The sequence below is a fragment of the Mus musculus genome, chromosome 7, assembly GCF_000001635.26.
Source record: "Mus musculus strain C57BL/6J chromosome 7, GRCm38.p6 C57BL/6J".
In the NCBI taxonomy this organism is placed as follows: domain Eukaryota; kingdom Metazoa; phylum Chordata; class Mammalia; order Rodentia; family Muridae; genus Mus; species Mus musculus.
Window position 1 is genome coordinate 89,954,612 of NC_000073.6, and position 27,963 is coordinate 89,982,574.

General features: G+C 41.0%; 1 protein-coding gene across 1 annotated transcript, besides 4 other annotated features; it reads right to left on the minus strand.

Moving 5' to 3' along the window:
- Nucleotides 1-42: 42 nt before the first annotated feature.
- On the minus strand, nt 43-26,365 carry Eed (embryonic ectoderm development). The gene is made up of 12 exons (NM_021876.3): nt 25,801-26,365; nt 22,286-22,438; nt 17,620-17,712; nt 16,929-16,994; nt 15,695-15,820; nt 14,960-15,041; nt 13,102-13,193; nt 10,118-10,251; nt 7,645-7,750; nt 1,644-1,802; nt 920-993; nt 43-452 (listed from the first exon to the last, which is right to left on the minus strand). The coding sequence occupies exons 1-12, from the start codon at nt 25,912-25,914 to the stop codon at nt 326-328; spliced, it is 1,326 nt and encodes a 441-aa protein (NP_068676.1). The 5' UTR covers nt 25,915-26,365; the 3' UTR covers nt 43-325.
- Nucleotides 26,201-27,963: a promoter, noted in NCBI's record as "1.7 kb upstream regulatory fragment". NCBI's record gives its function as "5' regulatory region of Eed gene" and the evidence as "EXISTENCE:reporter gene assay evidence [ECO:0000049][PMID:17784790]".
- Nucleotides 26,624-26,660: an enhancer, noted in NCBI's record as "m2a fragment". NCBI's record gives its function as "high activity enhancer in undifferentiated mouse and human ES cells, with moderate activity in differentiated mouse ES cells" and the evidence as "EXISTENCE:reporter gene assay evidence [ECO:0000049][PMID:17784790]".
- Nucleotides 26,632-26,639: a transcriptional cis regulatory region, noted in NCBI's record as "motif 2a; binds an ES cell factor". NCBI's record gives its function as "necessary for full enhancer activity and for full Eed promoter activity in ES cells" and the evidence as "EXISTENCE:site-directed mutagenesis evidence [ECO:0005528][PMID:17784790]".
- Nucleotides 26,835-26,842: a transcriptional cis regulatory region, noted in NCBI's record as "motif 6 region; may bind an NF-Y family factor". NCBI's record gives its function as "necessary for full Eed promoter activity in ES cells" and the evidence as "EXISTENCE:site-directed mutagenesis evidence [ECO:0005528][PMID:17784790]".

Consider the following 27,963-nt stretch of genomic DNA (forward strand, 5'->3'; position numbering starts at 1 on the left):
ATTTACACTTAAAGACTTCAAAGTAAATAGCTTTCTAGAGTTAAAGTAAACATTACAAAAAGATATGGTACAACTTTATTTCTTCCAGTTTGTTTCCATCACAATAAAAATAACACAGCTTTACAAAAATAAATTTTTATTAAAAGCAGTAAAGTCCGAGCAGGAAGACAGTACAAAGAATGTAAACAATGTGAACATCACTACATTCAGCTCAGCCTGATCGAATGCTGAAAAACAAGTCTAAATGCTCTATGTGCCCTTACTAGCAAGATACATTACTTCTATTTTACAGACAACAGACTAATTTTTACTAGGAAAAAATAGTTTATCGAAGTCGATCCCATCGCCAAATGCTGGCATCATCGCAGACAGCTATGAGGATGCTGCTATCCCTACTGAAACTGGTTTGTCGAATAGCCGCGCCACATTTATGATGGGTCAGTGTTGTGCATCTAGGGGAAACATGATAAGAGTTAAACAGCAAACAGAACAGCATTTACCTTAAAGAACGAAGAAGAAAAAGTGTAGTATAAAACCAGCCTATCTTCATTAAGAATCCATTCCCAGCCGGGCAGTGGTGGCGCACACCTTTAATCCCAGTGCTTGGGAGGCAGAGGCAGAGGCAGGCGGATTTCTGAGTTCCAGGACAGCCAGGGCTACACAGAGAAACCCTGTCTCGAACACCCACCCTCCCCCAAGGATTCATTCTCAAATTTCATCACGTTTGGTATATGTTTCTGTCACCACAGTATAAATAAGTTAATTGAAATTAGGCTATGACGCAGCTCAGTGGTAGTGCACTTGCCTGGCAGGTATAAGGAAGGCCCTGAGTTTGACCCTCAGCACCACAAAAATTAATGATTTAAGGATGGCATAAGAAAGCTACAATTTAGACCATTTTAGAAATGTCTATACTTACTTGGCTTTATGAGGATCTTCTACTTCTAAATCCCAAACATACAGTTTGCCAACCTGATTGCCCAATGCAAGCATCTGTGTAAATAGAATTGGAAACATAAAATTAACAGAGCACCAGGCTCTAAGGTATTCCAGGAAACCCAGGGCGCTTCCTTGCTTAGAAGCCCAAGCTCCAGCCTTGATGCCCAGCTGACTAAGTTTTGCATCTATGCTACTGATTTATAAGAAAAAGTAAGAATTAATATTTCCCTGGAATCTTGAAAAAAATAAGGCTCTAAGTAAGACATTTCATGGGTGGCATTAGTTTTACTACGAGTGTTGTACTTTTCCTCTACTTCACAGAGTTACAGAAAGAGTGAGATACTCTTCCAAAGCTGTTAGAGAAATGCTCAGTCAATCTGACAAAACTGCAGCGGCAGATTCCTTTAACACTTTAGGTATAGTTATTTTACCTTCCATGCTGATTTTCCTCTAAGTTTTTCTTTAAAAAAAAAAAAAAAGCTGTGTATGATAAACACATTAAAGCATTGTATCTTAGGAACAGGATTAGGAAAGTGACAGTGCTGACACCTAGCTGCCCCTTCTGCAGATAATGCTTGCAGGTCGCCAAAGCAAGTCACAGCATTGGGACAACCAAGGTGTGAGGGTGAGGAGGGAGACAGGGCAGGAGAGGCTAGAATTACAGTGTTTCAGAAGACAATTCCAAATGTAAAATTATGTGCTACCTTTTGCCAGAAATCCATAGAAAACCTCATGTACCAAATGTCACACTGGCTGTAATCAAATCGCCCAAGAATAGTCACATTAGACTCACTAGGTTTAATTTTATCTATATCATCCTCCATTTTGCCAGGTTTCCAGCATACAATGGCATTTTCACAAGACTAAAAGAGAAATAAGAGACACATAATTAGAACTGCATTTCAAAAAGTAAAATTAAAACTGTTACCATTTTAGAATAGCTCAGAGAGCCTACTTTCCAAGACTATAAACTGTTTTGCAAGTCAAGGCTTACACCTGAGGACAAGAAATCTGACTAGCAATAGAATTAAGCAATTCAGAAGAATCCTGCTTCTCCCTCAGAACAAATTAAGTTCAGCTTTGGATACGTTCGCATACAGAGACCTGAGGAATGCTACAGAAAATTAGAAGGCTTTTAAAATCTGGCCATTGGTTCATAGTTCCTCAGTTTCCCAATGCACACTTAATCAGGAGTGACTACCTATACCTTGTTAACTACTGAGGCTTTATACACAGTGTGGGCACCATTTAGTAGATGCTTAGATAACATCATAGGAAATTGATTTTAGTTCACTGAAAGGACCATAGGCTATAAAGTGGCTCAAGATGCTCATGTGGGGATCGGGTCTAACAGGTCATGAATGACACATTCCGTAACCTGTGACAGTTCTACTTAAAACAATTTCCCTGTGGTCATTATTCCAATCACTCACTTAGCCAGTGGTCCACACTACCACATTTTTGACACTGTATCTGGCCTCTAGTTGACAGTAGCCAGAGATGCTGCTAAACATCTCATCACCAACCTCTCCTCCGTGGCTGGCCAACCTCAACAGAACCCAGATTAACAGCCCTGCCCCCTAGAGTTTTTCAGGGGACCTATTCAGTCACAGATGGCAGCCTACAGAGGTCTCTGCATTTAAACAGTTTAACCACGGCGCCACAGAAAGATTGGAATGGGAAGAGCAACGTTGTTCTCTACCCTCTTCAGATTTAAAGTCTTAATGCTAAGAGACATTTGAACCTGCTCTTGAGAAACCATTCCTTAGGTCCTAACAAGTACATTCTGGGCTCTCTTCTCCCTCTGTAGCAGTAATGTAACTCTCTGGCCTGGCAGCCAGGACATTACAATGACCACCGCAGGGGTTAAGAGTGCAACACTATCCCCAGCGCCAGTAGAGGTCACTAAGTAAGCAGCTGATAAGGAATGGCCCGCCTCCTTTAAGGTGGGATCGGCTGAGGCCCAGTGAAAAGTCTGAATTACTACCTTCACCTGGCAAACTGCAAGGCAGCCCTGAATTGCTCCCTTCCACAACTAAGTAGATAATAAAGAAAGCCTGCTAACAAGAGAGGATCCCAAGATCCGAGGGCCAGCTTAGTGGAAGAGTGCTTGTCTAGCAGGTGTGAGGCCCTGGGATTGATAGCCATCAAATGACAAATGACAAACAAGCAAACAAATGCCTGGGTGAATGAAAAAAAGGAAGTTTCCAGAGTCTAGTAATACTGAAACATTCAGGCCCCAGTAAAAATATAACTGTGATACCTAATCTTGACTACCAACTTACGTCGTGGGACTTAAGAAAGTGAATGGGCAGCAGAATTCACTGCTCTGTTTCTCAATAAAGATGCATGCACTAGCTGCCTTACACTGCTTTCTGCCACGACTTCCATGCCATGAGACTGTCCATCAAACTGGAGCCAAATTAACTCTTAAATTGCCTTGCTGGGCATTCTGTCTCAGCACCAAGTAACTAATGCAGTAAACACAATGAAAGCTTAACTGACCGGCTGGACGAGCAAAGAGGAGAATCCCCAATCAAGACAACCCGATAGAATATCATCCAACAAACAAGAAACAAATGGAGGAGGAAGACAGCCATCTGACAAGATCTCTGACAAAAATCTTAGTGTTAGAGTAGGGACAAAATAAGACCAGCACTGTGTGTGCGCACCAAAAATATCTAATATATTAATAATGAGGATTAGTGTCTCAAAATAAGGGAAGAAAACAGTGTCATTAGTGTTATAGTTCAAAGTATGAGACAAAATATTTCTCTAATATATAATTCCACCACATATTCCAGATCAATGAACTACAAATAAGTTTGGGGTTGGGAGGTTAATGACAAAATATTACACATTAGAAGCTATGCAGGCCAGAGAAAGGGCAAATACTTTTCAAGTCTGGGGAGAGGGGTGGCACTGTAAAGCCAGAAATATGTATTTAATAGATATATTCTAGAGTAGAGAGAAAAACTAAGAAAAAAACAAGAGAATTTGTTACTAGTAGACCTCTAATGAATAGCTGCAGGAAGTTTCCTGGCTTAGGATGGCACCCCGAAATTAGAAAGGAAAAAACAAAAAAGCAGACAGTCCCATGTTCACTTTCCAAATTTGTTTCACTGCAAAAATTACACAACCCAATATGGTTCTCAAATATAAGTTAAATACTTAAGATAATTAGATCATAAGCTGGGGACAAAGCAATGACAAGGGAAGGGTCCTATACTTCCTCTGATTACCAATATGCCAACATATGGTAGTCTGAAAGGTTACATATTCGAAATATGACATCTAAAGCAAAGCAACCTCTAAAGCTGCTACACAAAGAAATATGCTCCACACGGGCCAGCAAGATGGCACACAGGCAAAAGTCCTCCATGCACAAGCCTTGCAAGCTGAGTGCAATGCCCAGATTCTATGCAAAAGAGAAAAGACCCTCGAAGGTAGCCTCTGACTTCCACACAGTGCAGCAGCACACAAGCACCTGCATACACAGACACACATACACATTACTAAAAAGTAAGCCAGATAAGCTGTACATAAAGAGGTGATTCTCAAATTAAGTGTCACATAGTTTCTGTACTTGGGAGACTGAGGAGAAGTTTGAAGTTAGCATGGGCTATAGCAAGTTTAAGGCTGGCTTGGGTAGATGGTGAGACACCCTGTTTCAACAAAAAAAATTATAAGAGGAAGAGGAGAGGAAGAAGAGGAGGGAGAAAAGGAGAAAGAGGGGGGAGGGGAAAGAGGAAGAGAGAAGGAAGAGGAGGAAATAGCCCAAAACAAAATGAACAAAATAAAAGTTCAAATAACCTATAGGAAGTACAGGGGCAAACTTAAATGAGCTAGGTATGGTCACTCATACCTGCAATCCCAGCACTCAGGGGGCTGAGCTAAGAGGATTTGCTAAGTTTGACTGACTATCCCATAAGTTTCTTTAACCCTAGGCCTCAGGATGCAGAAAGCAGTAGAGTCATCCAAGGCCAGCCTGGTCTACATAGTGAGTTCCACAACAACACAAAGAAACTTTTTCTCTAAAAACGAAAGGGAGGAACGGAAGAAAGGAGGGAGGGAGGAAAAGAAGAAGAGAGATATCCTTACAATGTGAGAACTGATTCCCCAAAACTGCCCTCTAAGTTCCACTTGCACTATAACAACAACAACAACAACAACAACACACACACAGACACCCTCCCCCCCTTATTTTTAAAAAGGCCACTTTCTTAGCCAAAGGCCCTACTATGAACATGAAAAGACTAGCCACTAGCTGGAAGAAAATATTTCCATGCTTCTGACAGAGATGCATACTTAGAATATATAAAGAACACTCAGAATTCAACAATTAAAAGTAAACAAAAAACCTAATCCATTAGAAAACCAGCTAAAGATTCCAAGAAATATTCCCCAAAAGGATATGGATGGTGTGATGGCTATACTTGACTGTCTAGTATACAACTGGACTATCTAGAATTAACTAAATCCCAAATGGCTGGGCACACCTGTGAGGGATTTTTTTCTCTCTCTCAAATCATTTGAAGAAGAGCCACTTCTAATTAGAATCTTTGAGGTGGGAAGATCCATCTTTAGTCTGGATGATACCCTCTGCTAGCAGCCCACAGAAAGGACAAAGGAGGATGCACTCTTTGCCTGCTTGCTCTTGATGGCAAGTTCATTCCTTCACTGGCATTCTTTGAAATTGTGTTGTGTACTTAAGATCAGTGGAGGTATCTAGTCTTGTGTACTAAACAACTACTGGATTCTTGGACCTTTCATTCATAGGCAGCCAGTGTTGGGTTAACAATTCTAATAAATCATATATATACACTCATTCTGTAAGTTCTGTTCCTCTCGAGAACCCTAATACAGATGGTAAATAAGCACATGTTCAGCAGCATTACTAGCAGTGAGTGTAAATCAAGACCAGGATAAAGTTTCACTACACATCTATTGGAACAACTAAAAATAATGGTAGTATTAAATAATATCAATGATACAGAGACACTGGACTGTGTATATATTGCTGATGAGAGTGTAAAATGGCACTCTGGAAGACAGTTCGACAAATTCTTAAAAAGTCAACCATTATTCAACAACTACTCTAAACATTTATCCCAGAGATACAAAAAGTCAAGCCTACATAAGATATATATATATATATATATATATACATATACATATATGTGTATGTGTATGTATATATATGTGTGTCTACACACACACAAACGGTTTATCTGAGAGTGTGCTGTAGTTTCAAACTGGAAAAACAAACACAGCCAATGATATGGTATTAAGTATCCTTGATGAAGCTTGAGAATGGCGGCATACACCTTTAATCCCCAGGGTTGGGGGGCTTCACTAGACTATACAAAATATGGCTCTCCAGCGAATCCTATTGAGGAAAATAAATAATCTTAAGGGCCCCCAACTGTATGCAGCATTCTCAAAATAACAAAATTCATGTGACGTGACAAAACGACAAGGCACTAAACACAAAGCATACCGATGTTCATTGTCTAGGTTTTGAGAGCATGACAGCGTTAACTACTGATTTTTAACTCCAGTTCCAGGTGATCCAATGCCCTCTTCTGGCCTCTGAGGGCACCAGAGACACATAAATGGTACACAGACATCTATGAGGGCAAAACACTCATAAACATAAAATACAAAAATCTACAATAATGATTATGATAGCAGCATGCCTACTGAGAGAAAGTAGGTGATGCCACACTTTACCTCTCTGAACTACTTTTAAAACTTCCTGTAGCCTATCCCAAGATGAAGAGTTTAAGGAGGGGAAAATGAAGCCAACAACAGTAAGTTTAAATCCGAAAGGAAATAAAAAGGGGGACAAAAAAAAAAAAAAATCAAACTCAGTTCTGCCTAAGATGTAAGACACCTTGACATTCACATCAAGAAGCCAGGCAGACTCTCCCACTCTGATAAGCCTACATGTTCCATTAACAACACCAATCACCCCTCAAGATGACCACTTGGAAAAAACAAACTAAACAAAGCAAGACACAAGAACTGGCTGCAGATACCAAAGGCTACAGGATCAAGTACTTTCCTGAAACAGCTTCGTATGTGCACATCCTCCCACATACCTTTAGTCATGACTACACTCATGAAACCCAATGCAACACATGTGTATATTATAGTTGTACTATGTTTACTCAATGATAAGAGAAGATCATTGTACAAGTTCAGTACAGATGCAATTCTTTTGTTCAAATACTTCTGATCATAGATTGAATTAGAAGATGTGGAATCCACGGAGACAGAGGGCTGTGTATCTATATCCACTAACAAGGTAGAGCAAACTGCAGCCTGTAAGCCAATCAACTCCAGCCACCTCTTCTTGCAAATAAGGATTTACTGAAGAAACAAAAAACATTCCTATTGGTTTTAATTATTATTTCAACATCTCTGGTTCCCAGACAGTTGAACCTTCTAAGCTTGCTTCTTTTTTCACTATAGAGTGTAGAGAGCACCTAGCAAACTTCTTTTTCCTTAAATATTTCAGCAAATCTACCAAAATAAGACTTTAAAAGTTTATTATCTACTATTGATTTTAATAAATTTCATAAGTAACTGTTTCCTGAACAGTGTACACACACACACACACACACACACACACACACACACACACACACACACACGCAGGCACGCACAATGCAAGTACAGCTTAACTCTAGTGTTCCATACCTTGGAAAGTATCAAATCGCCTAACCATCGCACACAATCAACATAATTCCTATGTATGTCTCTGGTAGAAAAGTCAGGAAAGTGGATTTTCTGGGAAATAAATGGCCTGAAGGAAGAATGGAAATGTAAAAGTTAAAAGAAAAAAAGTGTAGTAGGATCATACTGTTTTTCAGTTTGGGATTTATAAACTCTGCGGTGCTGAGTCAGGAACAAACCTAGGGCTTTACACAAACCAGGCAAGCACTCTGCCTGCTGAGCTTCATCTTCCAGTTCAACTTGTAAAACTCCACAACATAAACTCTGACCACTGACTTCCCTGTCAACCTGTTCTTTAGAGCCAATGTATCCATTTTTCAGTTGTATTTTCTTTCACCATCAGTTTTCCATGATAATGCTCTACTGTCCTTTTTAAACTCAGGATTTCAAGTTTGGGGTAGGTGAGACGGTAAAAGCACTTGCCTCCCAAGCCTGACCTGCGCTCAGTGCCTGTCAGGAACCCATGTAAAGAACGAAGTGCGGCCACAAAGCTGCCCTCGACCTCCTCCTTTGCTAAAATGTATTTGTGAGAAAATAAACAAGATATTCTGGAGGTGGTAAATTTTAATCTCCCAAGTGATTGTATGATGTCTGTCTGTCTTTGTTTAGAGGGCCACAACCACAACATCACCCTTGCTGGACTGTTTAACTAGAGCCACACCCCATCCCTGTGATTCATTTTATGTTAATTATCGAACTGTGATTGGATGTGGATTATGGCCTGAGGCAATCATGTTTTCTTTCCCCCTCATATATATATTAAAAAAAACAAACAGGTTAAGCTCATCGTCTCAAACTCTCTCCAATTCAAAGTTTAGGATCTCCTGGTAAGATGTTATCAATGCCAAAAACAAAACAAAACAAAACAATAAAACCATATGTACACATGTGTCCATGAATGTGCCTGCAGAGATTAAAGGAGAACCTCTGGCTGGCATCCTCCTATCTCCATCTCCACCTTGTTTCTGAACTAAGGTCTTTCACTGAACCTAAAGCCAGTGGGTTCTTAGACTGCCCAGCTAGCAAGCTCTATTGCCCAACCCTGGGTTTATCTTAGACTGCCCAGCTAGCAAGCTCTATTGCCCAACCCTGGGTTTATCAGCAAGTCAAAACCACACCAGGTTTTTTTACATGGGTGCTGAGGACCTGAACTCAGGTCTTTCTGCCTTTACAGCAAGTGCTCTTATCCATCTCACCAAGCCATGCTGACATGAATTCATAACTGTTACAATCTCAGTTGCTTTTTAGTCAAATGCATATTATATTACTAGTTAATGCCCTTTCAAAAAGTCCAGGGCAACTCTGTGAAATGTAATTTATATTTATTTCAGAGATCTAAAAACTATTTTAAAACATAAATTGACCATTGCACCTGATGTTGAAAGATTGAAACTAAAAGTTGCACTAATTCTTAAAAGTCAGTAAAGTATGATAAATGCACTCCAATGTTCACTAAAGCTTGCAAAAGTAAAACCGGCCTATTAATAAACTTATTTGGAAACCTGAAAATAACTCTTTGCTAAAATAAAAATGCAAAGTTAACATATTTAAATATATAATGCTTGTAGTGAACGTATAACACGTGCACACATGTTTATAGTGAAAGTATCTCTGACAACCAAGTAAGTACTAAGAGGCAGTTACACTAAGACCTGGAGCAGCCTTCACAAGAGAAGCAGGGGAAGCATCTCAATGATACAGACGCTTGCTTCACCATGGAGACATGCAACAACTCCACAGACTCCTCACCATGGAGACATGCAACACTCCACAATCTGAAGGTTCTATTTAATGAAGGAAGCATCATTTACAAGAAAATATCAACATCTACCTACCTACCTACCTACCTACCTACCTACCTACCTACCTACCTACCAACCTACCTACCTACATACCTACCTATCCACGTATCTAGGGGGTCTCACTATGTAGGTAGTAGGCCTAAGTGGCCTGAAACTTGCTCTGTAGACCAGAGTGGCATGCAATTTTCCAAATGACAGAAATGCTCTTGTCTCTGCCTCCTCAGTGCTGGGATTAAAGGTGTTCACCACCATTCCTAGCAGGACAATATTTTACTAACAGGAACTATTCTATAGCTAGAAACCAGTCTGAGATTATAGTTTAGTATATTGAGTTAGGATTTACTATTATGTCTTTCCCCTTCTCTATTCCACACTAGGTCAGGTGATTTAACTTTTATACTTCCAACATAATGAGTTAAGAACATGTATACATAAATCAAAGTAACTGAAATGTGCCAATAAATTAGATGAAGACAATTCAAAGATTGAAAACATAATTTAAATAAGGGTTTCCATTTATTTGTAAGCCCTGATAGCGGCTACATGATACCTGAGGTTATAGGATATTAGAAGAATGGCCACTAGTGCAGCAGCAGACACGATTTCACATCTACTGAGCACACAGAGCCTGTCACCTGTTAGTTTTGTTTGGGTTATAATCATAAGACTCCTTAATTGCATTCATCATCCTCTTTGAGTTGATTCTCCACAGTTTAAGAGAGTGATCCATACCACAGGACATTATTTTTTCACCCAAAAGATCATAATCCTAGGAATAAAGCAGAAAAGTGCAAATAAGTAATTTATAGCCTCAAATGCTACTTTCCAGTTTTCACCTAGTGCCTCAGTAACATGAGTACTACATTTCTTTTTCTTGGCTTTTCTTTCTTTCTTTTTTTTTTTTTTTTTTTTGCTTTTTCGAGACAGGGTTTGTCTGTGTAGCCCCGGCTGTTCTGGAACTCACTCTGTAGACCAGGCTGGCCTCGAACTCAGAAATCCGCCTGCCTCTGCCTCCCGAGTGCTGGGATTAAAGGCATGCGCCACCACGCCCGGCTCTTTCTTGGCTTTTCTAGACAGGGTTTCTGTGTAGCCCTGGCTGTCCTGGAACTCACTCCGTAGACCAGGCTGGCCTTGAACTCAGAAATCCGCCTGCCTCTGCCTCCCCAGTGCTGGGAGGAAAGGTGTGTGCCACCACCGCCTGGTGAGCACATTTCAATCCAGGAATACTAACCACATTCCAGGCATCGCCTCAGCTTGCCAGAAGTCACAGACTATAGTTCAAAATTCTAATTACTTTCTCATCACTAGAGTGCAAAATGGAAGCTAAGTTACTTGAGCTTACATTCATCTATTCAACTATAGTGAAATATCTTCCTTAATTTTAAATTAAATTTTAATTTAAGGGGCTGGTGAGATGGCTCAGTGACTAAGAACACCCGACTGCTCTTTCGAAGGTCCGGAGTTCAAATCCCAGCAACCACATGTGGCTCACAACCATCCGTAACGAGATCTGACTCCCTCTTCTGGAGTGTCTGAAGACAGCTACAGTGTACTTACATTAAATAAATAAATAAATAAATAAATAAATAAATAAATCTTTTTAAAAAATTTAATTTAAATTAAATTGCCACCTTGAGTGGTGTGACACCTCACTTCAGAGCAGGCCCCATGCCCAGTAGTAGTCAGCTAACCCAAACTGGACTGGGTATAGAGAGGAAAGGAGGGAAGGAGGGAAGGGAGGAAGAAAGGCAGGGAAGGCTCTAGGAGGAATCAAGGTTGGGGGTGAATATAAACAAAATTCACAGTAACACAATAAAGTATCACATTACAAACATTTAAAAATATCAAAAAATTAAAGAATGTATTTGTAGTATGTGTTGGGGAAGGTGGCACACATGAGCCATGGCACATGCACAAAGGTTGGAGGACAGAACATAGCCCTTGGAAGACAGAAGAGGACACAAAATACTCTGCAACTGAGTACTGAACGCACGTCCTCCGGAAGAGCAGCCGGTGCTCTTAACCACTGAGCCATCGCTCCAGCCCCTCTAAGTCAGACTTCTCTTGATGACTCCCATACAGAGCCTGGTGTAGAATGATACCACGACTTCTAGAAATATACAAGCTGATATGGTAGTATTAGGTGTCATGATTCTCAAAAGCAGATAAACTTGAACTAATGCAGTATTTTGGCACTGCCATATACGGTTCAAAGTAATTCATCTTTAAGTGGTTAAATTAGAAAGAATAAAAAAATCAAGTGAGTTACCATGCAAAGGCTGAAATGCTAAAAACTTGAACATGTCCTAAAGCTGACAGGTTCCTGGTTACAATGTATCAGCATAAAGACAGTACAGGCTTATCTCTAACATAACCAGTAAGGAGGCCTGTTACGGAGCCCATAGACCAGAGTTCGGTTTTATCCCTGGCAGAAACAGAGAAGAGACTCCAGAGAGTTGGCCTGTGATCACGACATGGGCGAGCACTGTGGCAAGTGCACATCCACCTATTCACACATAGATACACAATAAAGAAGTATTTTAAAAAGAAATTAAGAAATTAAGGAAGAAAGGAAGGAAGGGAGGAAGGAAAGAAAGAAAAAAGGCAGGCAGGGCTGGTGAGATGGCTCAGTGGTTAAGAGCGCCGACTGCTCTTCTGAAAGTCCTGAGTTCGCATCCCAGCAACCACATGGTGGCTCACAACCATCCATAATGAGATCTGACTCCCTCTTCTGGAGTGTCTGAATACAGTGACAGTGTACTTAGATATAATAATAAATAAAAATCTTTAAAAAAAAAAAAAAAAGGCAGGCAGGCAGGCAGGCAGGCAAAATGAGTGGCCCAGGCTTTATTCTCATCACCCAGGAAGCAGGGGCAGGCTATCTGTGACTCAGATGCCAATCTGCTCTATATAGCAAGTTCCAGGCCAGAGGGAGTATAGTGAAAACCTTGCTGCCAAAGCACAAACTACATTTTTTTTTTTTATAACCATAACCTACTGGTCGGTCTTGCATGCAACCCAGGGAAGAGGCACTCTGAAATGCAAAGGTAAGCACATCAGAAGACTTCCCCATGGGCAGTGGTGGCACACAGACTTCCCCAAGAGAATTACTGATTTCAACTTCAAACAAAAAATTTCTGAAGGACAGTTAGATAAACTTGTTCTTTAACAACAAGAACAAGGAAAATTCAATTGGTGGGTTTTGGATTAAAAAGAAAAAAGTTGGGTCTAGTGGAGCATGCCTGTAATCCCAACTGAATCCATGCCTGTAATCTCAGCAAGCTGGAGGAGGAGGAAGATTTCAACACTAGCTGAAATACATGGTGAAACCCTATCTCCAAAAACCACCTCCACCACCACCACCCCCACCCCCACCCCGAGAATGACTGCAATATTCTTCCTCTCATGGCACTCATCAGAGTCATTCTGTAAGACCAAAACTGCCAGAGGCCCACTTGCTCTATGCCTTTATGTATAGGTCAGCATTTCTATGTTGAACGGATGAAATGACTGCCTGACAGGCTGCATGAAGCAGACATGTTTGCCTACAATGAGAAAAGTTTAATGGGAGATAGTCACTCTATGTAAACCCAAGATCATTACCCCAGATTCAACTTACAGCACTCAGAACTTCATCTCTGTGCCCTTCCACACCTCCGAATATTGCCACAAGAGTGTCTGTTTGGATATTCCATAACCGTAAAGCATGATCTAATGTAAACACACAAAGTTAAGGGAGACTTTTATCACTTGCCTACTGCAAACTTTTAGTATGCCATTAACATGTATGTAAAATCCATGAAGATTTAGATTATGTACAGTAAAACTAAGCATATTATCGATGATATATAACAACTTAAAATATGTTACATGTAGATTATTAACTCACATACTGAGACTGCCTCAAAAACAAACAGAAAAATGAATGACAACTGCAGCAGACATTGAGGATGTTGCTCAGAGCACTCACCAAGGCCTGGGCTTCAAGCTTCAGCACTGAAATAAAAAGGCAAAATTCTCCTCCCCTTATACCTACATTCTCAGCCTCAAGGGACTATCGGGTGGGGGTAGGGGTCTGATTGAGCAAGAGGACTTGACTTCAAAGCCAATCTGGGCTAGAGAGTCGGAGATCCCATCTCTCCATAAACAACAAAAACATGGTAGGGAGAGAAGAGGTGGCTCAGCAAGAAAGAGCAATTGCTGCTCTACCAGAGGATGAGTCCAGTTTCCAGCATCTGTATCGAGTGGTTCACAATGGTTTCTAATTGCAGCTTCAGAGTATCTAATGTCTCCGGCCTCTGTAGGCATCTGCCCTCACATGCACATACCCACATATAACCATATACATCTACCCATAAAAAAAAAGATTTTTAAAGTACATACTTAGAAGTATAAATATAAGGAGATGAGGCAAATAAGAGTGTAGAAAAAACAAGCTAATGAATATTAGAAAGCCAGAAACAGTTAAGAACAGCAGAGAGAGCTGGAGAAATGGCTCAGCACTTAAAACACTGGCTCATTTTCCCAGGACCCAGGACTAACTTGACAAGTAACTGTTAACTCCAATTCCAAGGGCCCTAACTCTCTTCTGGTCTCCCTGAGTGCCAGGTGTGCATGTAGTGCAGTCATTCATGTAGGCAAAACACTGATACACATTAAAACAAAACGAGAAGGGTATAAATCCAGGTAAACTTTGAGCAGCAGTGCAGGCACAAGGAGCAATGCCATGCTTTCTCGCCAGGGAACGCAGCCACTCAAGGAAGCTGAAGCAGGCGCAGTGGCTCACACCTGACCCTCAGCACCAAGAAGGGTGGGATTTGAGGTTCCCTGTGGCTTTGTGGCTACTCTGGGATACAGAATAGAAAACTGTCTCAAAAAACAAGGAGGCAAGTTATAGTTAATCTATAGGGGGTTCAAATCCAAAATCTTTTAATAATAAGAGTATGGCTCTTCACTGCAGTGCTTCCTTTATTATTTTGGGGGGAGAGGGAGTTGTCCTGGGGTGGCCCAGCATGTGTGTGGAGGCCAGCTCTCTCCTGCCACCTACACATGGGTTCTGAGGATGGTCAGGCTTTATCTACTGTGCCACCTCATCAGTCTCTTTTCTTATTTAACATGCAACATCCCTTTAACATTATTGAAGAGACTGGTGAGAACGGAGCTACTAAAAACATCTGAAAAACCTTAACTTTGGCATTTATGATAAAGCAATTACTCACTTGAGGATAAGGTTCTACAACTATCACAAAACAGTAAGAGTCGAGTCGAGGATGACATAATCTCACTATGTCTGACATCAACAGGCAGAAACCTATTTTTGAAGGCTTGGTTTATGAGATGTTAATAAAGGCTTTTCTTTTTCTACTAAATTTCTTCTTTTAATTTAAACTATGCATTCTCAGAACACAACCTTTCACTTCTAACAATTATTCCAAAACAAACTGAACTAAGGGACCTTTTGTTTCTTGTGAGCTTACCTTTACTTACTGACAGGAGAAGGTTTGGGTCTCGTGGGTGGAATTTCAGCTCATTGATAGCATTTCCATGGCCAACATAGTGCTATAATAAATTTAAAACATTTCATTTCATCTCAAAAGCCAATAAATTTTCTTTCATAAACCTTAAGAGAAACATAAGGCTGGGGGCAAACCAATAGCCTAGTACACTCAAGGCCCAAGATTCAGTGTCCAGCCCTGCTGCCTTCTGCCTCCCAACCCCCCCAAACAAAAAATGCACTTCAAGTAGTTCTCACTCAACCATGGCTACATACTAATATCACCCAACAAAATTATAGGAAGGAAAATGGTACCAGTTAGCCAAGGCTCAGCTAATAGCATTGTATAAGAGATGCCAATGACCCCCAGGGTTAAAACAAGCAACGCCTGCCGGGCAGTGGTGGCACACGCCTTTAATCCCAGCACTCGGGAGGCAGAAGCAGTTGGATTTCTGAGTTCGAGGCCAGCCTGGTCTACAGAGTGAGTTCCAGGACAGCCAGGGCTATACAGAGAAACCCTGTCTTGAAAAACCAAAATAAACAAACCAACAAACAAATAATAAATAAATGTAATAAAGAAAAAGACTATATAATCAAGGTATAAATCAACTTAGGTAAGCAAGTTAGTGATTACATTCATTTTAAAGACATTTTATGAAGTTTTAACCAGATGTGAATTCAAAAGTAGCATTCTCTACAATTTGACCAGAAGACGCACCTTTATACACTGCATTGTTATAGGATTAATTATTCTTATAATGCCTCTAGATCCAGCAACTGCTAATAGAGGGTGGCTGGTGTTGCTATCATAGGTCCATGCACAAGTGTAAAAGTTTTCATCTGCCTGAGAAATACCACAGTTAAGAAACATAATTATGAAAAAAAATGAGTTAATGAAATGTTTACAATAAATGGAACCTTCCAAACAACTGGTAAGAGTTTGGATATTTAAGTGCTCATTTTTCTTTACACAAAATTTGCATACTGATAGACAGGTGACCTGGACTCAAAAAGCACAAGCAGGATATTCTTAAATGAAAGGCCAGCTAGGGCTACGCACCAAGGCCCTATTCTCAAAAACTAAATGCATATTCACAGTGGCACTTTTAGGCTAAAATCTACACCAGCTGAGCTCCTTCTTCGTCCCTCACTCCATCACACTTCTTTCTAGATGCCTGTGGAAGTAGTCTACTGCACTGATGTAGTCCCAAAACAGCCGGAAACAGCAGTTGAACATGTAGACATAACTGTTCTCCAGTAAAACGTTATTTATAAAGCTAGGTGGCAAGCCTGCAGGTTTGCCTTGCTACTGACCCTCTGTCCTGATAAGCTATGAACCTATGCATGGTTCATTTTGTACCTTTCTAACATGGAAACCATTCACTCATTTCTGTGTCATCTGCAGATTCAGTGTCACCCTGCACCACTTGTCACATTTCTTCCAATGGGTCTGAAGAAACATCTTAACATTCAGCTTTTTAAAATTCCTGTGAGCTAATCTTTGGCTTTTAAGATCTTCTTTTTCTTCATAACTCACTTACCAATATTTTATTTCCTTAACAACACACATATTATTTTTTCCATTGGCTCTATTGATCAAATCCATACAAGGACTTCCAGTTAAGCATTAGAACTATAGTAAAATTGTAAAACTCTAAGCATGATCAATAACCATGAGGTTTTAGCTGGTCTCTGCTAATAATTCTTCTCATGGATTTCTAATGCTCCTTCTTCCGTCATCTTACCCTACCCATTTCATCACACATCTTACCCCTACCCACTTCATCACACATCCACCTCCTAACAAGTCCAACATCAGGTAGATGCCAGGACGCCCTCGTGACAGCACGCCTAGCTATGGGACAGTAACTTTAGAGAATTCGTTTTCAAAGTTCTGATGTACTTATCAAATTTCTTAAACCAGGGCTATAAAAACATTCAGAAAAGGATACATCAGCATCTACATAGGACTGCAATAACCGTATCTCCCCCTGTGAATGGCATTCGTATAAGGTTACCTAAAGAAACAAAAATATGCATGTCATCTCAGATAAACATTCTCTTTATCTCTTAAAAACTCTAGTTGTGCCAGGCGTGGTGGTGCACACCTTTGATCCCAGCACTTGGGAGGCAGAGGCAGGTGGATTTCTGAGTTCCAGGACAGCCTGGTCTACAAAGTGAGTTCCAGGATAGCCAGAGAAACCCTGTCTTGAAAAACCAAAAGAAAAAAAAAAATTCTAGTTGCAATTCTAACTTAAGGACATTACAGAAACTAATTTAAACTTACCAAAGCCTTATAAATCCTCACACATTTTATGTAATGCTAGACTATATTTAATAGCCTAGTAATAACAATTTCTATTTCCAAACATTTAAATATACACTTCATCCATGCAATCACAACTTTTTCAAAGAGAATTAAAGTCTAAAACTTTAAAAATAAAGAACCTCACATAAAGTCAACATTATACATGTTCTGAAACATCACCTGATACCCTGTACATATGTACGATTTCTTATGAGTTTCTTACACAAAGAGTCATACTGTTAACCCAGTATCCAGAATTGATTTTAAAATCATTCCATTTTAGCACTCTAGTTGTAACAATCAGTATTGCCAACCTGCCCCCACCCGACACTCACTCTGTTGCTTCCCACAGTTGCAAACACCAGAGGGTCTCCTTCTTTACTGTGCCAGTTAAACTGAACTCCAAACAATGGCTGGTTATGATCTTCCTATAAAATATAAACCATGAAAGAAAAATTTAACTTATTTTTAAAAACAAAAACCATTAGCAAACTAACTCTTACCCTTCCTTCTCTCCCCCAAATTCAGCTCATTCACTACCTTATATACTTGGGTGGTTTGGCTAAGAATGGCCCACATAGGCTCATAGAATTGAATGCTTAGGAAGTGGCACTATTTGAAAGGATGAGGAGGTGTGGCCTTGTTGGGGTAGGTGCTGCCGCCTTGTTTTTGGCAGTGTTTAGCTAGGGTAGCCTTGAGGTTTCCAAAGCTCACACCAGGCCCAGTGTCTCTCTCTTCCTCCTGCCCGTAGATCCAAAGGAAGAACTCTCAGCCACCTCTCCAGCATCAAGTCTGCCTACATGCCACTTTGCTTCCAGCCATGATATAATAACTAAACCTCAGAAAATGTCAGCACGTCCCAACTAAATGCGTTCTTTTACAAGAGGTGCTATGGTCATGGTGTCTCTTCATAACAATAGAACACTAAGACATATATCATGCACACACTGACTTCTGACATTAAAACTATAACACCACCCAAGCTTCCAGATCTTAAAATATGAGAATGTTTTCTAATGAAGACTCAAACAGCTATGTATCCTGAAAACACTCTGGTATCTGCCTGCTTTCTTAAACCCAACCTTCATTTCCTGAATCATGATCAATTGGGAACTTTTGGTAGATGTATTGTAAATTCTTGAGCTCAGAGGACATGGTTATTTCTCTCATCTAACAAACCAACAAATGGCTTTGGATTGTGTTTGGTTTTCCCTTGGAAATAGAGCACATCACACCTCATTCTTGCCACTGCTTTTCTTTCTTTTTTTTTTTTTTAAAAGATTTATTTATTATTATACATAAGTATACTGTAGCTATCTTCAGATGTACCAGAAGAGGGCGTCAGATCTCATTATGGGTGGTTGTGAGCCACCATGTGGTTGCTGGGATCTGAACTCAGGACCTTCGAAAGAGCAGTCAGTGCTCTTACCCACTGAGCCATCTCACCAGCCCCGCCACTGCTTTTCTTAGTCAGTCCTAGTCAAACAAATTTAAATTATCTTGAATTATATCTTTATAACCTTGGACTTGGATTACTAGAGGAAAGTATCAACCCCTCAAGACTAACAGTGGAGTCTCAGAGGGAATGAACTATTATGCCTTCAGATACACACGGGGAGAACAACCTGTGAGATTTCTGTCTTTAGTGCTCGCTCTCCAAGCAGAGCTTAGACTACGCAGTCGCCAGCAGTTTTCTAAGTTGCAGTTCAGATTTAGGGCTTTATTGCAATCTCCTGGTATTCAACACTGACTTCTAAATTCACTTTAAAGTTCTTGCTTCTACTTTTAATGTCTTCTAGCTTTTATTTTCTTATCTCTTGAAAATCCAGGGCTTCAGACTTTGGAACTATTTAAAAGACACTTAAAAGTGTCTTTTATAGTAAGAGGTAACTCAGGACCCTACTCCAGCTCTGGCACCCTGTGTTTATTGGGGGCAAGGGGGACTCACAACAGCCTGGCACAGTCCCAGGGGAACCCAACCCTCCTCCATCGCATGCACATACCCCTATGGAAGACACGCCCACACACACAATTACATACATCAATAAAAACATCCTCTAGAGACAGTATATAAAACTGCTAAGTTAATATAAGTAAGTTTTTATATCAACAAACTATAATGGAACTTCGTTTACACCTCTTACAGGGCACAGTTAACCATGGTGAGCACTAAAAGTTTGCTCCAGACCAGAAAAGGCCAGTTTCTTATGCTTTGCTAAGAGTTTACCTAAAATTATATTGAGAAAAGGTTTCCAATTTCATTTTTAAGGTACTTTAGTACATATTTGTAGTAGAAGCAGTGAGCTTTATGACTTTTTTTTTCTGTATATCATGAACTTTTAACTGAATTTAGTTAGGTATTACCCTTTATTGTCCTTGGTTCCCTTCTTCCCTTCTAAAGCTACATCCTGCATGGCTGAATCACATGTCTCTCTGTATCTACATTTCTTCACTCAGCTGTTGATGGGCACCCAAGCTGACCTGACGTGGTACTTGATTATTGTGAATATTTATGACAAATGTGGAAAGAGGTTTCTCTATGATATGTAGACATAGAGTGGCAAGATCATATGGTAGCTTTACTTGTAGTTTCTAAGACTCCATACACTGACGTCCAGTGTGGCTGTACTATTTTACATCCCCACCAGGAGTATACAGCTGTCCTCACTGCAGTGAAAAACAATAACTACTCTGACAGGGGAGAGGCAGAATCTGTATTATTTTGATTCCCATATCCTTGGTTGCTAAAGATGGTGAACATTTTCATCTATCTATTCACCAACAGTACTCGTGGTTTTTATAAAAATTCATTATTATTGTGCATGTGTGTGGGTGAAGGGGGAGGGAAAATAGACTCCAGAGGTCAGAGGATAACATAAAGTTATTTAAGATTTATTTATTTATTACGTGTAAATGCACTGTAGCTGTCTTCAGACACTCCAAAAGAGGGCATTAGATCTCATTACGGATGCTTGTGAGCCACCATGTAGTTGCTGGGATTTGAACTCAGGACCTTCGGAAGAGCAGTCAGTGCTCTTAACCACTGAGCCATCTCTCCAGCCCATGACGCTGTTTTTTTAATGTGGGTTAGGGGGATGATGTTAGGTGTCCAAGCTTATGTGGCCAGGGCCTTTACCCACTGAGTCATCTGGATGGTCCTACTTTATCTTTTGAAATGTGTATTCATTTTATTGCCTGTTTATTGACTAGATTTGGACGGAGTTTTTTTTTTTGGAGAGGGTAATTTTTTAAATTATTTGTATATTCTAAATATTCATTCCCACTCAATGTTTTTCTCGCACAAAGTTAAACTTACATCTGTAGGAGAGAATATATATTATAAACATATAATAAACATAATATATAAATATACATATATTTTCAAGGGAAAAATGCCCATAAAATTTAGAAAAACAGTAAATGTATATATAAACCATTTAAAATAAAAAGTCCTTACCTATAGTGGTCTGTTAGGGAGACCCCCATCTTAAAAAAACAAAACAAAACCAGCCCACCCCCATCTTAAAAAAAAACAAAACAAAAACCAAAACCATCCCCTGCCTTTTAATCCCAGCACCCAGGAGGCAGAGGCAGGGAGATCTCTGTATGTTCAAGTCTGGTTTGTATCAACAGTGCTACACAGAAAAACCCTGTCTCAAAAAAACAGAAAACACATTGATTTGGGGAAGGAAAGATGGCTCAGTAGTTAAGAGCAAAGTCTGCTCTTCCAGAGGACCTGGGTTCAATTCCCAGCAACCACACAATAGAGGACACAGAATGTTAATTATGCAGGTGTGTCTCTCCAATGGAGGAGATAAAATCAAATACCTGCATTCCACCCAGAAAGCTGAGAAGTGGGGGTTGTTAAAGACCTGGTGACCTTCCTGTTATACTGTACTCAGTAGGGACAGACCTCACCCTAGCTCCCTACTGTGATTAGGCTCTTTCCTCCCTTAACATTCACCCATCCCTCGTGGATGTCACATGTACTTTAAGGCCTGCTAACATCTATGCTGTCAGAGACCACACTAGATTCTAGGACTTTTAGCTGTAGAACCCACCCCCAAGGTCACATATACTTTGTGAAAGAGTTTCTACGTAGCCATACCTTAACCTTTACTGTGTGCCTGGAACTGAAATGAGTATGGGAATTATTGCTACCTGGAGACCCTCTTCCAAATTCTGTTTGATATGCCTACAATAAAACCACCTGGTGTTAGGTTTCCCCGATCCAAGATAACCAAGTCAGTTTGTACCAAATGTTCACTCTCATCTCTTTGTGCAGCTTGCTTCCCAATCTAACACCTACCTGCAGGAACCCCCTCACACAGACATATGTGTGCAGGCAAAATAGCAATGTCCATAAAATACAAATAAATTAAAAAATTGTGTGTGTGTGTGTGTAAAGGCCGGCTTACCAGGCACGTGGCAATCAGAGAATGACTTCAGGAATCAATTCTCTTGAACCACCCACCATCTGGGTTCCAAGGATTAAAGTTAGGTTGTCAGACTTGGCAGCAAAAACACCCTTATCCACTGAGCCATGTGGATGGACCCAAAACCCAGAAGTTTAAAAAATGTCACATTGTTTTGTTAAAAGGTAATTATAAGCAAAAGTTTAGAATATCTTTAAAACTAAAAATTAAGATGTGTTGGCATTTGCTAGGGACCAGTTAACAGATCACACTCAGTTCTTTTTTAGTAACTGATGTCAGAAGTGGCTTTGGTTATAGTTTACTGAAATATAAAGAGTAACATTTCTTAAAGTCCTTTATTTGGATCAACAAATAAGTCAAGAACAGCCTACAATACTCACTATTATACATTCAAAGTAAAGAACAAGGATAAACAAAGCTCACTTGATTAACTGTGTGACAGATTAGAATAGTCAACTTAAACAAACAGAAACCCCTTTAAAACAGTAGTTTTAAAATAGTTTAGACCTAAGGGTATCCCATATGCCCTGAGAGAAGTCTGAAGTCTAGAGCTTCCAGCACATACCTTGAGGCTGTTCACACATTTGAAAGAATATTTGCATTTCTTTGACTTCCATTTTCCCTTTCCCCAGCTTTTCCTTCCTGGTGCATTTGGCGTATTTGTGGGCGTGTCCGGGCGTTCTGTGTTTGTGCCACTCTCAATACTGACAGCATCGTCCTGTGAGCAGTAAATAAATTAGGAGCTTCATCAAACAGATGTACACAGTATTTAAAAGCAAGGGACTTCACTATTAAAAAGATGGCTGAGATTGCTCCGCGAGTAAGAGCACTGATTGTTCTTCTGAAGGTCCTGAGTTCAAATCCCAAAACTACATCGTGGCTCACAACCATCCTTAATGAGATGACACCCTCTTCTGGTGTGTCTGAAGACAGCTACAGTGTACTTATTTATAATAAATAAATCTTTGGACCGGATTGAGCAGAGATTGAGCAATCAGGGTTGACTGGAGGGAGCAGAGGTCCTACAAAAAAATTCAATTCCCAACAACATATGAAGGCTCACAACCACCTGTACAGCTACAGTGTACTCATATACATAAAATAAATAAATCTTTAAAAAGATGACTTAATTAAAAGTGTGCAAAAAGTGAGACTTGTACTCCTGGCTGCAGGTGGGGACATAAAATCCAGTTATACATTAGAATACTAGTGGAAAACTTAGACTGCAGAGAAGTGGAAGATATAGGCAAATCTGGGCTTTAAATAAGACACTGGTCTACACCAGGGACACCAATACAAAGCCTCACTCACTCCTACACAGCTCTGTAGGAATGCCACTTGTCCACAAGAAAATGCTGGGGAAACTAACTGCTCTCCTGCTGGTAAACAGTTGCTAAGATTCAATATTTCACTAACATAATTCAATAAATCTGACTGACCTACTACACATCTTCATAATTTATTTGACTGCTACTCAGGTTGGCCATTTGGGGCGAGAGTGTTATTACTTCCTATATTAGGTGTAGTTTTGAAAAGCATCTGTTATGCAAAGACTACTTATTTATAACATAAACCATTTAGCATTTTAAATAAGCTCTCCGTGGTCTACACTATATGTAAATGCAATTCACCTCATAGTCTGAATCCTACCATGAAATGTATTTCTACTCTGTGCAGAGATCTGAACTCTGTACACTATAATAATCTGCCCAAACAGATATAGCTGCAGGAAATACTGAGAAGTCTTCTGACTTCTTATCTTCAGTTCAGAACCCATACTTAAGTCTTCTTTGGAATACAAAAATTTCCAAGTATCACCCTGATACTTCCATATATCACTAGGTAGTAGTAGTCCCTAAATCCATTCCAGACGAACCATTTTGTCTGAGTGTATCCAACAGTCGTTAGAGTGAAGCCCACGGCTTTTGTGGTCTAAGTTACTGCTCCCTAAAGTTGGTTTTGTATTACATTACAAAAGGTACAAAATAAATAGAAGTGTCAAAAGGTATTTAAAAACCACTAATTCATTTAAAAACATTAGTTCTTAAGATTTTTCAAACTTCACATTGGTCTAAAATAAATGTCTTTTTAAAAAACCAACCAAGAACCAAGGAATGAAGTACTTGACATAAAGCAGGTGACCTACAAGTGATTGAATTGCAATTTGATGTAAATGTACAATTAGCTTTTAGTGGAAGTTTTAATTGTTACAATCTAAACTGGCCTCTTAAATTGAAATCATTTTCATCCAGGCATCTGATTCCCAGGAGGCAAAGGCAGACCTTAGCCAGCACGGGAAGTACAAGATCCCGATTTAAAAAAAAGGAAAACCACAGATTATCTGTTTCTCCTCACCTGTCGATTGTTCTTCTATGCAAAAAGTTCCGATTTTGGATTTTCCAGTTAAAAATCCCATCTCATATTACAATTGGTGCAGGTGGTAAAAATCAGCCCTATCACCTCCCTCAATGGTTCCATTACTCCTTCTAGATGGGAAACCAGGTGTTGTGCCTCGAACCTTTGCTACAACACTTAGTGGGCAGGACATGCTGATCTCTGGATTCCAGGCCAACAAAGAGTACAAAGTGAGATCCTGTTGCAAAACTTAAAAAATAAAATACAACACCCCCCCCCCAACACACACACACACACACACACACACACACACACCCTTTGGTGAGGAAAGAACCTGTCCCTCCAATGATGTCAGGCATGTGCTTTACAAATGAGCTTTTATGCCTCTGTCCCTTTAAGAAAATTAAATATATTTTAAAGTTTTATACTTGGTCTGGTTTGTAATCTTATGTGCTTCATCTATACATCCACAGTATTCTGCAGGATATGGTGGTGCATAAATGTCTTCTAGGTACTGAGAGGGTTAAAGCACGGAAGGTAACAGGTGTGAGGGCAGCATGGGGAGAGTCTATGTTGAACAGGGAGATTCTAACTCAAACAAACAAACAAAAAATCCCTTTTTCTGAGAGGACCCCAAAGGGTTCAATAATGTGTCAAAAACACACATACCAAAACGTTAAGTCTTGTCCCTCTTTGAAGGGACCGAAGCAAAAGCTAACTCAATCATTCAACTATGGATAAATTTAGAAAGCATCAAAAAATGTACCTTAGGAGTTTGGAAAGATAAAATGAGCTTTCACTTAAATTTTTTCCCTGACAATTTCCTCATTATAAATTTGACATTTTCATTAAAGTCTAAGTAATCATTATACGAAAGGCCAAAGCCTCTACGCTACCCTATCAGAATATAAGTATCTAATTATTAGAACACGTGTCTAGTACTCTTTACAACGCTTGCATAGTATTTTTTTTTTTTTTTTTTTTTTTTTTTTTTTTTTACGGGGCGGCATTTCTCTAAGCACCGACTTCCCTTAATCTTCACACTTGGCTCAAGTACAGAATTTACCACGGTGGCCTGAAATCTTCCAATCCCTTTACATTAAGCAAAAACTTTCAAACTGTTCCCTCCTTTGCCTTAATCAAAGGTGGCTCCCCCTCTACGATCTTCTCGATTCTACTCCTTCCACAAAAAAGTCGACACGAAGGCACACCGCACTTCCATGGAAAGGGGCATACATAACCGCACGGTCACGTAAACCCAAGCCAGAGATCTATACTTTCCATCCTGAAGATCCCGTAGTGCTCTACAGTGACACAGCCCCTCGGATCCTTACGAGGACCCTTCGTACCAACTTTCCTGGGGAAAACTGAACCTCTTACCTCGAGCATGCCTTTTAAACCAGTAAGTACAATCTCAGATTCGCAATCAGCGTCAAGCCCCCAAAGGCACAAACTCCGTCTCCCACGCAGGGACGATCTGAGCGGACCTCGCAGACCCTTTGGGACCTTTAATCCGCTCCTCGACAACTTTCTGCTTGCTATCTGCCGCAGTCCCAGCTCGAAAGCCCCAGCCAAACCGGACTTCCCCGCACGCCTGCGTTCTCCTGAGCGCGGGTGACACCTTTCCCTCCCCCCACGGCCGCCCGCCCGCCGGCCCCGACCGCAGTTACCAAAGAACCTGAAACTTCTACTCCACAGTCCCGGGACAGGCGGGGCTGCACTCACATTTTCGTCTCCCGAGAGGTCCGGGTTGCTGTTCTCGTCGCTGCTCAACTTCTGCTTCTTGGCCGCGGGCATGTCTGTTCCCGCCGGCGCAGTCGACACTTCCCTCTCGGACATGTTCCTCCGCCTCCCTCCAGGTTCTTGCCGCCTCGGGCGGGGCCTCCGCCACACCGCCGTCAAGCACGCCCGGCCCGAGCCTGCCGCAAAGCTGCCGGCGCCGCCACCGCCGCCGCCCCCCCCACTGTCGCAAATCGCGCCCAGCCGCCGAGGCGGGCGTGCGTGCGACCCCGCCACACTGCTGAAAAAGGGGCGCGCACGCGCGCGCCCTCCCGCACGGCTTCCCGGCTGCTTCCCGTCCCTTGGTCCGGGCGGGCGGTTTTCCCGCCGCCCTCTCGACACTTTGCACCGAGGCGTCGGATCTGCTGGCTCAGAGGGCAGGGGTTTCCTACGTCCCCCTTCCCCACCAGCGCCTAGAGACGAGGCGGAACTCAAAGGGCTGCTCCCTCACCCCCTTCCTGGCCAAGACGTTTCATCCGCAATTGGCTCAATCCTTCGATCTCCGACCCGCTGCAAACGAACGAAAGTCTGTGGCCTGGATCGGCCCACCACTGCTCCCGAGGGAGGGGGGAGGAAAGAGAAGTCACCTCTTGTTTTAGGGGGTCTGTGTCTACGGTCCCTGATGCGGAGCTCGGGAGAACAACTTCGAGTTAGTGTTTACGGAACTTCTCACAGCCTAGATTCTTTTTTTGAAGGGAGAGATTCAAAATCTATAGGCTGTTCCCTGCTCGCCTCCCCCATCGGGCACATGGACGGGTCCCACCTGCAGGTGCGCATGCGCTGAGGCGTATTCTCGCGCTGGGTTACGGAGACGACAGGCCGCCTCCTGGCCCCTCCTCCCCTCGGTTCTGTCTGCTGAACCAGGTAGTCTTTCCACCGGTTTCTGAAGCTTCGGGGAGGATTTCAAAACGGTACCAAATCAGTGCCTACGGACACGCCTCCGTTCTGGGCAGATATTTTATCTAATAAATACTTATTACAATGATTGGTTATATTCAACCGGTTGGTGCCACTATTGGCTTAAGTAAGCCTGTATTTTAAATTACATATTTAGACTTAAGTAAAAATACCTTGTGATGCATGATACATTCTAGTAATCCAACATCGGAAGGGCAACAACGGAAGTACTGCCTGCTCGCCTCAATCTTTAGATCATCCTGGTCGACATAGCAAGTTCCGAGCCAATCAAGGCTATTTACTAAAAACCTGTTTGAAAAAAAATTTTTTTAATTGTATGGATCGGACAGAGTATGGGGGCATGCCTTTTATTCCAGCACTAGGGTGTCAGAGGCAGGTCGATTGCAGTGTGTTAGAGCTACACACTGGTTTGGTCTACACGAGGAGTTCCAGGACAGCCTGGGCTTCGTTATAGACCCTCTTTCCAAAAATAAATAAATAAAAATTACATGGTTCTGAATTGTCATAATTCATAGTCTTAAGTGTTCGTTTTAGCTGTTGAAAGCTGAGGCTCTAGGAAACTGACAAGACCTATAAGTCACTGTGAGCAACTGCATGAGTTTGTGAGACTTAGGTAAAAGGCAATTTTTTAATATAGGGAAAGGTAACTAAATTTGCCCGTATCATTAAAAACTCTTTAATTTTTCATTTTTAGATTAAAAAAAATGTGTGTATGAGTGTGTGTATGTCTGTGCCCCACATGTCTGTACTGGTACACAAAGTCAGAGGATGTTGGATCCCTGGGACTGGAGTCACTAACGTTTGCGAGCCAGCCTGTAGCCAGTCTGTAGCCAGCCTGTAGCCAGCCTGTAGCCAGCCTTAACCACTGAGCCAGCTCACTTGTCCCCTCAGGTACAATCTTGACAGACAAATAATAAATTTGTGAGCCTTGTGGATTTGGTGGGTGTATTGTTAAGCCATGGGAATGTCTGAATGAAGAACTTCCTCTCCTCAATTATAGGACAGAATTGTTTCTATATTGTCATTTGTCATTTGTGAAATGAAGAGGTAGAAATTATAGGACAGAATTGTTTCTATATTGTCATTTGTCATTTGTGAAATGAAGAGGTAGAAACAGACAAGACATTTGCTGGGCACCCACTTAATAATAAAAAGTATTTTCCTTTCGCCCTCCAGTGTCTTAGTCTTTCA

Bases quoted from the DNA above. Each gene is read 5' to 3' on its own strand.
- Eed (NM_021876.3), bottom strand. From the start codon at position 25,914: ATGTCCGAGAGGGAAGTGTCGACTGCGCCGGCGGGAACAGACATGCCC. The intron at 22,439-25,800 runs GTGAGTGCAGCC...TACTGCTCACAG, and splicing joins ACCTCTCGGGAGACGAAAAT to GACGATGCTGTCAGTATTGA. The intron at 17,713-22,285 runs GTATGTGCTGGA...TATATTTTATAG, and splicing joins AATGTGTGAACAGCCTCAAG to GAAGATCATAACCAGCCATT.